General features: G+C 38.2%; 1 protein-coding gene across 2 annotated transcripts; it reads left to right on the plus strand.

Moving 5' to 3' along the window:
* Window positions 1-6: 6 nt before the first annotated feature.
* Window positions 7-16,320, plus strand: LOC145784468 (uncharacterized). Of its 2 annotated transcripts, none has more exons than XM_082596288.1 (19): window positions 7-122; window positions 308-475; window positions 1,056-1,097; window positions 1,483-1,518; window positions 2,850-2,906; window positions 5,313-5,526; window positions 9,098-9,187; window positions 9,455-9,589; window positions 10,151-10,305; window positions 10,559-10,728; window positions 11,306-11,492; window positions 11,901-12,026; window positions 12,551-12,670; window positions 12,971-13,121; window positions 13,386-13,504; window positions 13,973-14,143; window positions 14,610-14,748; window positions 15,256-15,395; window positions 15,937-16,320. In XM_082596288.1, the coding sequence occupies exons 2-19, from the start codon at window positions 308-310 to the stop codon at window positions 16,135-16,137; spliced, it is 2,421 nt and encodes an 806-aa protein (XP_082452414.1). In that variant the 5' UTR covers window positions 7-122; the 3' UTR covers window positions 16,138-16,320. The 2 variants fall into 2 exon arrangements, with proteins under 2 accessions (XP_082452414.1, XP_082452415.1); XM_082596289.1 differs by having other exon boundaries at window positions 9,101-9,187.
* The last annotated feature ends 247 nt before the right edge of the window (window positions 16,321-16,567 follow it).

The raw sequence follows: 16,567 nt of genomic DNA on the forward strand, positions 1-16,567 counted from the left end.
GTTTTTAGACTTGATTGTTTTTCCATAAATAAAAAATCTGTGAAACAGTTTTGTTTTTAGATTAGTTTGTGCTAAAAAAAAGTTTAATCGAAACGGAAGAGCTGAGAGACATTTTGTGTGGAGTATGTCATTTTCATTTGAAGTTTTCTAAATTTGAGCTTTAAACGTAATATTTTATGTTGAGCAGTTTACTGAGTGACCAAACATAAATGCTTTTGTAAAAAAATTATGGTGTCAAACTGTCAAATCAATCGTGTTTTTTCGAGAATGCCAAGCGTACCATAGTTTAATTTATTGTTTTGTGCAGATGGAAGATAAAGACACCTCCAATCCCAGGCCTGTATTGTTGCCTGAAGCAGAACAGTTTCAGCGGCCACGAATTCCAAGTGCAAATGTCAAACCTGTCAGCATTCCTTCTGCTTCAAAATTGCCAGCAAGGTCTAAATTACCAACTCCTCGGAGTTTCTTTGGCTCGGTAATTGCTAACATTTTACTTCATGAAAAAAGTTTTGGACATTTCATATAGGCTATATAAATATTATGCAGTTTCTTGTTATGGTACAGAGCCGTTAGTCATTTGCAGTTAAATATATATATATAATAATTTAATCAAATATAGTTATTACTATCTGAAGCCTTTACAAATTGTTTCACCTAAGGGATCATCAGAAGGTCTTATTCTATTTGAATAAGACCTTCTGATGATCCCTTAGGTGAAACAATTTGTAAAGGCTTCAGATAGTAATAACTATATTTGATTTAATTCGCTCTGCTTTGCCTTTTTGCTTGGCATTGAGCACTTTTTGTAGTATTAATAGTTTTCATTGTTTTTATATATGTAATTTATATAAGCGTAATATATATATATATATTTGTCTAAAATTTTATCGTTGCATTGCTATACATGCTCTTTGGCAGTTGTTACTAAAGAGTGATGGGCAAGGAAATGTAAAATCTGTAAAAAATTCTATCATTATCTTGTTGTTCAAACTTTACTTCAATAGGCCAAATGCATTGTGTTTTCATAGTTGAGCATATAAGTTTGTGTTTTTTAGTTGTCTGACTCAAGCAATTTGCAAACACCAAGGGCACATGGGGTATGGAAATACTTTTTATTTGTTATTGCTTGTGTTTGAATCAATAAAAGTACTTGAAGTTTATTGGACATTTATTGGCATGCTGTGTTGCTGAGATTACATTTACTGCGCGTAGCCGACAGCCGTATATGCAAAATTATTCTTTAATTCAACAGCATCAGTCTTTTTTCTAGTCAATGTGAACCACAATATTTCAAGCTTCTATCTGCAAAGTTTTGCTGATCAAGTGGTCATCTCACCATGTTTAATGAACAACTTGTCACAAGGAGTACAAATCATATCACTGATTTTTTGATTTTTGTAGTAATTATATAAACTTTCTTACTTAAACTGCAAATTTACTATTTAATTAGATACCTTTCATTTATTTTGTTTATTGTATCAGGCATTTGGCTTTTCACCTGTAGGAGCAGCAGGAGTTGTAAGTAACATTTTGTCATAATTTTACACTACATTATCATATATATATAATATATATCAAATATACAGTAGAACTCGGTTAATCCGGATTCGGTTAATCCGGATCTTCGCCTAATCCGGATGAAACTGGAAGTACAAATGATTTGTAATTTTTTTCTTGAGAAACGGCTTCGGATTATCCGGATCTTCGCCTATTCCGGACAAAAGTTGCGCTTTCTCTATCGCTTTATCCGAATTTTCCCGACAGTTTTGCCATTTTATGCTAAAACGTAACGTGGCTTATTGCGAGAAATTTCTTATCTATTGTTCCGTTAATGTGACGCAATAAATTATTGCGGATTTCTTCTTTTCATGAACAGTAATCCCTCCTAACGCAAAATTCGTGCGCAAATGCTCAAACTCGTACTGTAACTTGAAAAAATGTCGGTGGAATTTTCGGCGGTATGTCGGTGATGTTTTTCCAATAGAAGACTTTGTTTGATTTTTTGTAAGTTTTCCAAAGAAACTCGTCTTCTGTAACTGTTTTCAAAAGTTTTGAGTGACTACAGATTATTCCGACACGCATGTCTGAAGTTGCATGTCTGAAGTTGCATGTCTGAACACGCATGTCTGAATCTGCATGTCATGTCTGAACTTTTGCCAGTGTGTTCTTGCGTTAGACGCAGAGTGTACAAATACATTCGTTTTACATGCATACTGCATTTTAAAAGAATTCTATCGCTAATATGGTGATCGCGCGTCTCGGAATTGGCAGATGACCACACTAATGCGTTCAATTTCGGTGATTTTTACCGATACCCTTCTATCTAGGTAACGTCAGGCTTGATAGAACCGTCATCGGTTAATCCGGATCTTCGCCTAATCCGGATGGAATCGCCGGTCAAATCGAATCCGGATTAACCGAGTTCTACTGTAGTTATTACTTCCTAAAACCTCTACAGTCTACACTACAGCCTGTTTCTCCCTAAAAGGAAGATCATCAGAAGGTCCTTATTCAAATGAAACATTACCATATATGTGTACTGTATTGTATATGTATTTTTGTAGCTAAAAGTGTGTGGTGTGTCATACACTTCACTGTCACAATAGTATCATCAGTAAATCACTTTTAAAGCATTGTGTTTATTTCAAAAGTTTGAAAATTTTTAATTCTTGTCCTACACTTAAACTAATGTTTGGAAAAAGCCAAAAATTTAGGAATTCTTTTCTTGTGCCTTGGCCAGGAAGCCCTGGCTATGCAAATACATTGTATAACAATAATAACTAACCAGCATGCTCTTAGGCAATGCACATCAATAGTATCAGTGTAAAAACACTGTTTGTTACTTACAGTTCAAAGGCCAAGGAGACGAAAACGTAAATCCTACTTTAGTACCAGAAACAAAGGCAGTATGTATTTTAAGCAAAATGCATAATTTATCATCATATGCGGTATTTGGCAGTGGCACGTAACCACTCATATTAAACAGAGTTGAATAGGTTAAGCCAGGGGTCACCAAATGGCGGCCCGCGGGCCGCATGCGGCCCGCCACGCTGTATCGCTGCGGCCCGCGGAAGGTATCAGCGTACAAGTATAACCCAAACTACTTTTCTTGAGGAGTCAATGAGCATGAAGGTAAAAAATACATTCCGGGAAGCATATTTTCGCTTTGCATACGATTCCACCGACCGACCATTCAGATTGTAGATCTAGGTGGGGGTCGCTTAAAGTTATTCCAATGCGATGTCCAGCCACACTGTCCGAGTGGTTGATTAAAACGTCTGTTTTCGATTTTCGAAATTGTCTATGAGCATAGGGTTGCTTATTTTAAGTTAGTAAGTGTCATGTAAACACTAGTGTGCGTTTCACCGTTATTGTGTTTCACGAGCAGTGTTCCCGTTATGCAAGTTTTTGTTGGCAAAATAGGTCGGTGTGCCAACTCAATTTATAATAAATGGGCAAAATATTATATATAAATTTAAATTTTCTGGTTGTATCAAGAAAATGAAATATCTTCTGACAGGTGTTGGTTGTATTACTTTTGATTGTATTATGGTTGTATTTTCATAAGACAACTTCTGGTTGTAGGCTATTATGAAAATATTTAGTTTGGTAGCCTACTGTGAAATGTTGTTATCAACAATTCTTGTCATGCTGATAAGCACCGCAAGTGACAGTTGTCTAATAATCAAGAAAATAATACGGTTTTACAGACTCTCACAAAAAGATGAAAAAACCAACTCATTGCTTTTTTAGAGGGAACACCGTTCATGAGTTGCGATAGAAACGTTTTTTCGGTGATTTCTACAAGCGTTTGTTTCTTTCTCCCTGTTATTGGAACCTATTCTTCGCTGATATGTTAGCAGCATAGCAGGTCACTGTTGTTGCCTATATTGCGATTTCTTTGGTTACTGAAACTGTTAATTGCAAGATATCTTTTGTGAAGCGAAGTGACAACATCACTCTTGCTTGGCGATGAATATTCTGATGAAACCGCTCGCCTCGCTACAAGTGCGCAAAACAAGTGGCCATGGCCACCTAAAGATACGGCCTGATTTGTCACATTTTGCAGAAATTTCCAGGTTTTTCTAACTTTGGGTGAACGTTTAAATAAATTTTTCTGAAAATTAGATTTTAACGCTTTCTTCATTCTTTTCCCCAGATGACACAATAGGTTTTAACATCCTCACATGTTGAAAAACAAAGAACGTTTGATTTTGTAGATTTTAGTCAGACTGTTAATTTTCAATAACAGTCTGATTTTGCGTTTTTCAACTTCCTTTTTCTCCCTTGCTATTGCTTCCCCAAGGCAACAAAAAAGTTTTATGTCATTAGGAAACTGCAAAAAGTAAAAACATCTCAAAAAATATCAGTCAAGCACTAGCAGTAGCTGTAATCAAAATCTGCAAAATGTGACAAATCAGGCCAAATCTCCAGGTGGCCATGAACTGGCCTCGTTTATTAGACATTGTTAAAGAAGTCAAAGGTGTTGTTTAAAGGAGCTTGGTCTGGCAGTAGCGTTGTTCGACTAATTTTTTTGCTGCGGTATTCTAAGATAAATAGTAACAACATGTAGGCCTAACGCTGAATACTGGGTATTAAATGCGTTCATTTCTAGCATAAGAGTCAAGCTACCTAAAATTTTATTAGTGCGGCCCGCCATAGCTCTCCTTAGTGCCAAAGTGGCCCGCATGCAAAAAAGGTTGGTGACCCCTGGGTTAAGCTATGTGATCTAACTACTTTTTGCTGGCGAACTTTGACTATCGAACTGTTTTCATTTTACCAAAGAGCTTAGTGCACTCTTAACATAAATTTTTCTTTATATTTAACCAGTCACTGGTCATCAAATCTAGCTTCCATTCCATTGATTTATTTTTAAAGTTGCTGCACCAGAAAAGCCATATAATTAATGGAAGGAAACTGAGAACATAGTTGGTTTATTAAAATGAAATGATTTGTTGCGTTGTTCATCAGAACCTTCATTTTGATTGTTTGCTTTCTGCACCATGATTTTGTGAATTGTTATCGTGCATTTGTTAAGTTTTCAATTCAACTCAAAGTTACTTACATGATTTTCTTGATGAGATTTGCCATTAATGACTTAAGTCAACCAACAACACTTAGTGTTAAGTTTTCAACCATCTATTGTCCAGGTACGGCACTCCAGAACCGCAAAGTGAAGTGATATGTTTTTTGATATACTGTAATTGTAAACCGTAAGACGTCTTAAGGTTTTGTGTAGAAATTTAGCCCGCAAGTTGTAGTCATGGTTTTGCTGAATAAAAATTTTAACATATTTTGCTATTAATTTCAAGGTGACATTCCAAGACAGCGGTTCGAAAAGAAAGCACCTTGATGCTGACAACACCGGCCCTCAAGCAAAGAAAGCAAAACCAATCAACTCGAGGGTGGATTGTTTAAAAGACAATAAACGTAAAGCTGCAAGGAGAAGCATCAACAACGCTCTTAAAATATGTCAGAGTAAAGCTGCCAAAAGTGCTGTATCATCAGGCTATGGCCAAGCTAGAGGTACCAATAACATTATGTATGATTCAAGTATTTTATGTTGTTATCTTGCTTGGAAAGGGGTTTGGTTTTCTTCTGATATCTTGCCACATTCGGCACGGTCACTGGCATGAAGTAATCCCACAACTTTCAGGTCTTGGTGATGGATGGTAACTGACCGACGTTGTATTGGTCAGTCCATTGTTCGCTTTCTGTCCGCTTCCGTCTTGTTTGACTTACTGCTTCTATGACTTCTTCTACTACTTTGTACAATAGGGTGGGCCGTTTTTGACTTTTTTTCGAAATTCAAAAACGGCTAGTCATAAAAAGTGGCACATGCATGAAAAAATCACGTGTGCAAAATTTCATCAGTTTGGGGGTGCATCTTCTGCCCCCGCAGGGGAGTCAAACTTTCAATTTTTTGAAAAAAAAGGGGAAATTTCACTTTCCGTTTTAACATAATTTTTTTTATAATTTTTCTACTGGCTAGTTATAAATTGTAAGTGGGATGTACCCAAAACTTTCCTATGTAAAGGCATGTTCGAAGCTTAAGGTTTACTGCCCCCGCATCGACGACCAAAATGCTGAATTTTCACCAATTTGAGATGCTATTTTGTCATTGCTCAATAAACAAACTTGTCGCAAAAGGGCGAGATGGTGTTAACGCTGTACGCTCATTTATGTTCTGTCCACTAACTTTGCAGGATGATACGAACTGACAAACTATAAGACGTAGTCTTGCTTAAATTAAAAGTAATAGTAGCCTACGTTTGATCAGTTGCAGCTATAAAACGCAACCTATAATTTACTTCAGAATAAAAGCAATATGATCTGCAGGTTCCGTAAATGGAATGTACTGTACAGTTCCACGTGAATTGTTATCATGATTTTGTTTACACAAATTTGTCATTTACAAACCATTAAAAGTTCACTTGATAGGCTATTACAGAACCACATACAAGAGTAAACTTTGTTTGACAGCAATGTAACGATAAAAAAGAACTTGTGTTAACAAAAAAAAAGAAATTGTGTCAAAAATACAACAAACAACAAGGTCTTTTAGCCAGCTCCCCAGATTATTGCTCAAATTTAGTTCTGGCTGAAGTCTAATGAATCATAAAATCTTGTTTCGACTGGAACCTAGGAATTTTTTTTCCTTGATTGTAATATTGCTTTAATGTAGGCTACCCATCTCTTTCAACGCTGTCCACAACATGTGATGAGCATCTGTTGTGTGTGGCAGAGAAAACGTAGAAAACAACTGTTGTAAAGGCATCTTTGTTTTGATGTGCTCTTTTATCACATTGCTGTCAACACCACGTATCGCTGGGGGTTCCGTAGCTGGAATATTTTGCCAGTCTATCATCTTAAAATAACGTTCGGAACTGAACTGCAATATTGACAGGGTGAATTTTTGTTGACGAGTGCTGTGAGATGATAATATTCTTGAATTGAAAATTCTTCTCCATCCTATAGTTCCCTTACATAGCCTACTCTTTGGTATAACATATGATTGCAATCAAAATGTTTTCAGGATGGGCATAAAACACATTCCTCTATATTACTTTGTTGAGGATATTGCGAGCTTTATTCGATAGCTTCTGAGCAGAGTGTAGAATTTAAAAAAAAATTTTTAGCCATTAGTGAAATTGCTTTCCTTTATAATGGCAAACCATAATGGAATATAAACATTCATAATATAGTCCACACGTTCCACCAATACAGCTGACGCGTTAGATGCAACATATAAACGTAGAATTCTATTGGCTGTGTTCAACCATCTTGAGTGGTTCATCATACCTGGACTCCTATATGCGAAATGAATTGATATATCTCCACTTTTCACTGCTCTGTGCATGTGTAGAAGATATGTTTAGTCAGTGCTGAGGTCATTTTCATCAATTTCAATCTTTGGTGCCGGAACTGCTTTATATTTTACAACATCTAGTTGTGTGACAGTGGCTAGCTGCTTTATAATGGGCCCAGTGAAGCTATCAGGTCTGCTAGTATTGCCATATCTTTCACAAGATGCCTAAGAGGCAATTCATTACTATGGAGTAGGCATATTAACCATTGAAGTGGCTTTTGGAAATGATCTTCCAGGAGCTTTATCACGACGCCTTTTTGACCTGTGTTTATTGCGGTTCCATCGCATCCAATTGCCATTACATTATCGTAGCTAATTTTATTGGATCCAAGATATTCAAGAATCCCGGTAGCTATTGACACATTAGATCAGTTGGCTGCAGTAAAATGACCATCGAAATGATAACTTGGCTCCTCAAGTAAAGTAATGTGTTCTTCAACTGCGAAATGTTTTCGAAGTCTCCCAGCAATTTCATTTTGTTTGATGGTTTAATCTTTTCGGCCATCAAAATATATGCTTTGCAAATTTATGCACATGATAGGCCTACTTTCCATTTGAGTTGTAATCCTCATCTTTTTTCTCGCTCTTCTCACTTTGCTTTTATCTATGACTGATTGAGATTCGCTATCCGTTACAACTCCCGCATCTTGTAGAAATGATGAAGCAATAAGTGCTGCAGACCTATCTGAAATACCAGTACGATCGCATGATTCAGCAAATACTACTAAACTGGAAGTAACCTTGCTTTTTCTGGGGTTTTCCGAGGCAAAACTGGATTGATAATCAAAATCTTCGCAGCGTTCTTCATTGGATGACAAAGTTTCTGAGCTTGAATAAGAAGTTAAAGGTGTTTTAACCAAAGCGCTACTTATGCCTGCTCCTGGGTCTTCACGTAAAGAACGGAATTGTTCTGATCTCCTCGGAAAACGTTTAAAATTAGATTTTGTGGCCGATTTATCATGTTTATCAATCACCATTATGCGAGTTGTTCTTTGATCAAGAAGGAACTGTTGTTCTGTAACAGGGACACGATTTTCCTGCGGGCAAGTACATTGCAGAAAATTGGAACACTTAGGCTACAACAACCGATTTCAAAGAATTTTGCTTTGCAGATTCTTTCATTTGGTCCAAATTTTGCTGAAATTTAGGCCCACCTCTAGAATTTGACTTCAAAAGGTTCTTCATTTTTTTTTTGTAACTCTTTATCATAAATATGTACTGATCTTCGTACCTCATTCGTATCATCCTGCAAATTTAATGGACAGAACATAAATGAGCGTACAGCGTTAACACCATCTCACCCTTTTGCGACAAGTTTGTTTATTGAGCAATGACAAAATAGCATCTCATATTGGTGAAAATTCAGCATTTTGGTCGTCGATGCGGGGGCAGTAAACCTTAAGCTTCGAACATGCCTTTACATAGGAAAGTTTTGGGTACATCCCACTTACAATTTATAACTAGCCAGTAGAAAAATTATAAAAAAAATTATGTTAAAACGGAAAGTGAAATTTCCTCTTTTTTTTTCAAAAAATTGAAAGTTTGACTCCCCTGCGGGGGCAGAAGATGCACCCCCAAACTGATGAAATTTTGCACACGTAATTTTTTCATGCATGTGCCACTTTTTATGACTAGCCGTTTTTGAATTTCGAAAAAAAGTCAAAAACGGCCCACCCTATTGTACAAGTATCCTTGTGCAGTTTGCATTCATTATCCTTCGCTATTCAGCAGCTTCCCGGCCTTCCGTGAAAAAGGAAGTTGCAACCACTACTTCCAACGTCAAACGAACGACCCGATCTGCTGCATCGAAACCAACTGGTATGGAGTGTTTGATATTTTCCCTTCTGAAATGTTGTTTTACTATCTTTTAAAACTTAAATCATTGATTTATGACACGTGATCAATGTTATCGTTTTTCAAATATTCAGCATTTAACATTGCTTGGTACGACTGATTATTAGCAATGGAAAGAATTTTTTTTAGGGGTCTTTGAAACCAAAATTAATCCTTTTGTACTGCGTTCAATGGTCATAGACCATCTCTTGTATTCTGAAACTAAAAATTATTACTGCGTTATGTCCTTAGCTTCTCGTATTAATTCGACCAATTACGGAGCAACCAGGCCACAAAAGAAAACACCACCAGAACCTAAATACCCTGTTCGAAGTGCCAACAGCAGCCGTGGCTCTTCTGGCAGTAACACCAGTGTCACAAGTCAGGGTACGATACTTTGTTGGTTGTTTATCTTAGATTTCAGGGAGCCTCAATGACACTTTTGACTTGTGTGCAGGTAAAGTGTATGTTGCTCAATGCTTGTACACTTGTTTCAATAATAACATCACTTATAAAGAGCCACACGTCCATGTTGAAACCATGCTCCGGGATGCTGTACAAAACAACAGTAAACGAAACTTAATTAATTTACTAACAAAACTATTTGTAAAGTTCACTATTAAGCCATGTGTAACAGACACTCAACAACACTCTGAACTGTATTTTTATACGATCCTACATCGTGAGGAACGGGGCAGTTAGTACGGTATGTGTAATTGCGACCACAAACTTCCCAGCGGCAACGCGATTGTTATAATGATGAAGAACAGAGTGAAAGGAGCGGCTCTTTGTGTCAGAGCTTTACCACTCACCATTCTTACTCATGCACGGCTTTGTTGCAGCTGGTGTTGTGCTTTTACGCCGTTACCATCAGGTGGTGCTGTATGGTTTGTCTTTAGTTCATGATGGCAATTTGTTTGGTAAAGTGATGATAATGTTGTTCCTCAGCTGAAAAGAAGACAAAGCGTAAACCATGGGACTTGAAGGGACAAGTGAGCGATTTAAAAGAAGAACTGGCCATTTCTAAGCAAAAGAAAGCTGCAGAGTTGATAGCTGCGAAGGAGAAAGAAACAACCATTGACAACATTCTATCCAGGCTTAAAGTAAGTAAAATGTGTTAAGTTTAAGGTTCTAAATGGAAGTACATACGAGATACATATTTTGCAAGGTAGAATAAGTTCATATCTTTCGAATATAGCTTCAGCATGTTATTTAATGAAAGTCAATAGTCAACTTGTTTGCGGCTGAATAATGTGATTTTCTGCAGTTTGTTTCTTGGTTTCAAAAGTAGTCGCGTTCTGTTACGCCATAGTCGCGTCGGCTGTACTTATGACGTTGCATTTACGGCATGCGCAGGCTTTAGAACATGAAAAACAAAGCATAAGTTGGGAGAAGTCCGCCCTATCGTCTGACGTGAGCGAACTAAGAAGTCAACTTGGTAACAAAGATCAAGCCTGCCATGACCTGGAAAGGAGACTAAGGGATAAGGATGACCAACATGAGGAAAAGATCAGAAAAATGAATTTGTAAGTTCCAAGTGATCTTGCTCCAGAATTTATTTTTCTTGAAGCAAAACTGTCTTGAAAATGTTCCAGCAATGTTAAAGATTTTGTAATAAATTCAGTGCTAATTATTTAGTACTACTAATCGAATTATGTTTTTCATGTTGTATCTTATATTTTGTAGACTTATAGCTTGATGTCGTTAATAAGCCGTGGTCTTCTGTGAAGTGTCGGACACTTCATTTTTTCGTTTCCTGGCGCGAGGATTGGCTGCTTTGCTCGAAACAACTTCCCTCCAATAATCACTCAACTGCATATCTTCAACTTGACACTGCATGTATTTCCCTTCGCATCATTTCTCCAACTCAACCCCGATCTTCCTCTGGTGTCATTAACTTTAATCAACACATGCCGTATCACCTCTGCCATCATCTTCCGAGCACATTCAAAGCCGATCCACTGTGATCAGCTTGCTCCTTTGTGCAGTGTTTGACAAGAACTTTGCTTATCATCATGTTGGACGTCTCTGGTATGGTCGACATGGCATCCAACCCATGTATTTCCAACGTAATATTATGTTGTTTTTTAACAATTTGTTCAGAGACCGCGACGATCTTCTCAGCCAATTGTCTTCCGTGCGACGTTGTCGTGATCAATTGGAAGTTGACATTAGAACACAGAGACGTGAAACTGCAGAAGTTGAGGAACGTGTCGCTGAGCTCCTCCGGGAGCAGTTGGTCGCTAAAGAGGAAAAGCAGAGGATAGAACAAGAGTGCCAAGATAAAACTGTAAGTTTTTTTTGCCCTTGTCTTTCCAGGCTTTTGTCAGCGGCAGTGTTGTACGTTGACGCTGAGGCTAGCGCCGTCAATTTATTTTTTAGTTGACGGAAGTGATAGCGCCGTCAACTATTTTGCCGATTTTAAGCGTCACGCGCTATGCGTCATTTTTCATTTTCATGGAAAATCTCGTTTCACAATGAGAGTAAAATTTTGTTTGACGTTTTGACTTTCAGACTGATACCCCGCTAACTTAGCGGGGTAGCTGCTCTAGTCCAGCGATTTTCAAACATTTTTGACCTATGCACAGTTGCACACCTAAGATTTTTGGAATCTACCAAGACAGAATTAACACCACAAAACTTAGCTTGATCCAATTGTAATAGATTGAGTTGTTTACGTTTTATTTTTTTACGTCAGGACGAAATTAGTCGTCTTCAGTTGGATCTTCAAAAGGAGCGATCAACGATCACAAGAATAGAAGAGGAGCTCGGCACTGCTGAGACCGACCGGAGGAGACTACTCAATCTGGTCCAAGAACTAAAGGTGGGCGCCATTTTTTTCACCATGTAAAGTGAAGAAGGGAATGAAGATTTTAGAGCCATGAGTCGTGCTTGTTTATGGGGTTGCTTGTCCTTGCTGCACCCACAGCAAAGGGTACTTTTAGGTGAAACGTACTAGGCAGAAAACTAAACCTTTTCATAAAAACAGGGTTTAGCTTAGGAGCAAAATGGTTGGAACGCCAAGTCAATCTAATTAGAGAGCCCAAAATGTAGATACTAAACTCATGTTCAGCAAACGTTTCGAAAACTAGCAATCGGCACCAGAGATTGCTTTAATTTACTGTTCCAGCACTGACGATGAAAACAGTTTGGTTTTCGAAACGTACGCTGAACATGAGTTTAGTATCTACATTTTGGGCTTTTTGATTTTTTTATACGGCTTAGCTTCTATCCACTTTAACTAAATCTTTAACCACCGACAACAACCTGGATAAGACAACGTCACTTTTGATGAAACTAAAAATTTTACTGTCCGTGTCTTTTAACGTGATTTCAACTATGACGTAGGGCAACATCCGGGTGTTTTGCCGAGTCAGGCCTCTGTTAAAGAAAGAAGAGGCTGAGTTTGGCCCAATGGACCACATTGACTTCCCGGGAAGCGACGACAAGTCTCTTGTGATTGTCAATGTAAGTGACGTAGTTGCAAGTGCTGTAGGTACAGGTGAACACTGAACGTTATGGTTACCCTTTTTAATGTCAAATTATTCATTGTGTGAAGATATCAAATACATGTATCATCTTTTATTGTTCATCCGGCAGGTCTAGTCCATACCTGGCAAGTTTGGCTCGTGGCTTTCCTGCCTGGCACTGTGTTGACAATCGAATTATCAATCCTACTGTTTGTGTGATAGAGGGAGCAGTTTTAGATGCTTTTCCCACATTTCTTGCGCTGTTGTATTGGCCTGTCATGACGTCAGTGACTTGCAGGAAGCGAAAAAGCCTCTCACGTATTCCTTCGACAAAGTGTTCAATGCGAGTGGCACGCAAGAGCAAGTGTTCGCTGAAGTGTCCCAGCTTGTAGAGTCGGCCTTGGACGGATACAACGTGTGCATATTCGCATACGGACAGACAGGCGCCGGTTAGTTTTACTCGGTTCTTTCACGCCTTCACGGACTTTTACGTTCTCTTAACCTTTATTGTATTTATTTTCTCTTTATTTTCTTATTTTATTTATTTTTATTTTCTTATTTTATTTTATTTTCTTTATTTTCTTATTTTATTTTCTTATTTTCTTATTTTATTTATTTTTATTTATTTTTTTATTTATTTTTTTTATGTATTTATTTTCTCTTTATTTTCTTTATTTTCTCTTAACCTTTATTCTCATGTATTTCGTTTCCAGGTAAAACATACACAATGGAGGGGGTGGATGACGGGTTGGGGGGAGGAGACGGCATCATCCCTAGGGCGATGAGACTGATCTTTCAAAAATGCGAAGAGAAAAAGAAATTCGATTGGGAGGTATGACGTCATTGTGACATCACTTTACAACAATTCTTGTTCACTCCGCTTTATCAGCTCATTATTTCTGTAAAATAGGTTTAGAAAATTTGTTTGCTTAATTTAAGTATTGCTTCACCGTCATGCCATCGTATAGTGAAGTACTCAGTAGTTCAAGAGCATACAGAATACAAGTTGCGTTCGGGTTTAAAATAAATAACAAGTACTTTCCAAAGATTTTGTATAAAGCAGGTTCGTTTTGCTTAACCCGCTTTCGTTTATCGGCGTTAGGTTCTGAAACTGTCGTATAGCTCGATGTGCTTGCTTTTATCATCCACGTGTGGTGTGAAATGCGCAATATGGCTGTTGTGGTGCTTCCCCATCTACAGAAGTCATATCACATCCGAACATTCCTTTCTGCGAACAATTGTTGAAAATTTTGAATTCGAATAGATTTCTTTTACATACATTTTCGATGTTTTTCTCCAGTACTCCTTAGCTGTCCAACATGTCGAAATTTACCGGGAGACCCTCCAAGATCTTCTCTCCACCGGCAGCCAGTCTCAGAAGCTGGACATCAAGACTGTTAGAAAGTCCGGACAGCAACAACGAGTTTGGGTGAAAAATCTAACGGAGCACACTGTGGACAACTTCAGTCAGGTGAGGCTGGTGTGCATCCATTCGGGAGTTCCCGGACACCATTGACGCAGTTTTTTTAAACATTTCTGTCATCAAATTGGACAGTTCGTGTTTCTGCATTTTAGTGTCGTGCTCTAATTGGTAGAGAAAAGTTTTTGTTTGCCGACCCCCTTGTTTTTCTTAGTCTTATCTAGGAATTTAATAAGCACAACAGGTTGTGCTTATAAAATCTAGGCCAGTGGTTTTTAACCTGACGAGATTCACGGACATCCAGGAGTCCACGACTGAATAGATTTCAGAAAAAAGTACAAAGATTTCAGCATTTAAAATCGCCCTTAGAAAGTTTTGGTCCGCAGGCTTTTGTATATTGAAAATAATCCATATCTGAAGAGTTGGAAACCACAGCGATACATTGAATGTGTTGTTATACTTGTGTTTTACGGTACTAGTGGTCTATGCTGTTACTATCTCCGTTAATGTTTCGTAGGTTCGCAAGTTGTTGGCGCAGTCAAAGAAGAAGCGCGCCACCGCTGCGACGAACGCGAACGACCGATCGTCCCGATCCCACTCGGTCTTCATGCTCAAGATCAAAGCAAACAATTCATCAACCGGTGAAAGCATAGAAGGTGAGCAGGGTTGCCAGTACTGCTGTTAGTTTTGTCTTGGAATCGCGAAAAAATTTTAGTAGTCGAGCTTTATTTCGTTTCGTTTGATTTTCAGCAAAGTTTTTTCGATATTGATTATATTTTACGCGTATTTGTCCAATTCTGGTCTTGTTTCAACCCTTGTGACGTTTGGGCTACTTTTTAGTGCCAATTGGGCTGGTAATTTTAAGTACATTTGACAAGCTTGAAGGTGAAATTTATCTGCTTCAATGCAGATACGGGTGAAGATAATCACTCGATATCTTTTGATCTACGTTGATAATCGAAAGTTTTTCGCTTCGAAACTCCTCCAAAGCACGCTCTTATGTTTTAGCAAAGCACTTGATGATATGATTAGAAGTGGGAACAAAAATTAACTTCATCTTTCCCGCTGGTCAATGTTCAATGGAACTAAGGTTTTAGAATTTATTTTAAGGTTGTTGTTTTTTCTATTTGATTATGACGCATTATGGTGTTGCGTCTTTGCAGCGTCGCTGAATCTGATTGACCTGGCGGGGTCGGAAAGGTTGGCCGAAACCGGATCTCAGGGAGTGAGGCTCCTGGAGGCGCAGAAGATCAACGGATCGCTATCGGAGCTGAGCAACGTTATATCCGCCCTAGCAAACAAGGTGAGCGGTCAGTTCAAGCTTTTCAGTGAAAGAGCTATATTGGGACTTGGATTAACAAGTGTGTCTTCTAGAGTGATAACGCAAAATAAATTCCTCTTTTCTAAATAACGCGTCCGCTGTTTACTTAATTTTACGTCAGACAAGCCTTGTGAATAATGATTAGTTAATGGCCATGGCTGCTTCCCGCAATGCTTTGCTCTTAGCACAAACCTTCAGTAGGCTATGCGGTAGCCCACTGCAGCAGAGCGAAAACTTTTTCCTGCCAATTTATTCGATTGTGTGTCTTGCTACCAGTCGATTACTGCGCATTCCCTGTCAATATCATTTTCTCATTTTTAGCTTTTCTTTGTTATTTCCACGGTTTCCGATTGTTACTTTGTTGGTTCATCCGTTGTCCCGATGTCTTGGTAAATGACAAATACTGCAATGCGTAACTTTGTTCGCTTTTTAATCCATTTAGATTTTAGAATGAAGTATAATTGAAGTTAATTTTCCTTGAGATGAAGCGTTATATAACATTCTGTTTTCACTGCGATTCCAGGACAGCCACATCCCATTCCGGAATTCCAAGCTCACCTTCCTCCTCATGGACAGCTTAGGAGGGAACAGCAAGACATTGATGTTGGTCAATGTAAACCCCACGAAACGTGCCACTGCCGAAACCGTCAACACTCTCCGTTTCGCTTCAACGGTCAACAAGTGCCACATTGGCACGGCACAGAAAGTCATCAAATTTGACTAGATTATATTTGACAATAGTTTGTTTTCTTTAAAATTGATCTTATTTAGCTGTAGAAGAGGTTGAATCAACGTTGAAAGACAACCCTGGTTGACGTGAATGCAATGAGTAATTTCATTATACTGATGCAAAAAGGCGTTGAGTATTTTCGATATTGCTTTGCGGCAAATATAAGCTTTCAGACTTTGTTGTATTGAAGTCAACACCTGCCAGATACAATCACTCACAATTGTCTCACATCACACTCACAATTTTGCTCACTTTCAGTGAGGATTGTCTAATCGTTTCGCGCCATTTAGGACTGCCACAATCGTCACTATTCTACATCTCCTTGGTAAGTCCACTATACTGTAGCCTATCTGCTTCAATGGTTCAAAGCCACTACGGTAATACGGTATCTATAAGTATGCGAAACTGCCAAGAATGGCCTAAC

This window comes from Aplidium turbinatum, chromosome 15 (genome assembly GCF_918807975.1).
Source record: "Aplidium turbinatum chromosome 15, kaAplTurb1.1, whole genome shotgun sequence".
In the NCBI taxonomy this organism is placed as follows: Eukaryota; Metazoa; Chordata; class Ascidiacea; order Aplousobranchia; family Polyclinidae; genus Aplidium; species Aplidium turbinatum.

Coding starts and splice junctions, on each gene's coding strand:
- LOC145784468 (XM_082596288.1), top strand. CDS start 308: ATGGAAGATAAAGACACCTCCAATCCCAGGCCTGTATTGTTGCCTGAA. Junction 5,527..9,097: donor AGGCTATGGCCAAGCTAGAG/GTACCAATAACA, acceptor TTCGCTATTCAG/CAGCTTCCCGGCCTTCCGTG. Junction 13,122..13,385: donor ATACGGACAGACAGGCGCCG/GTTAGTTTTACT, acceptor TTTCGTTTCCAG/GTAAAACATACACAATGGAG.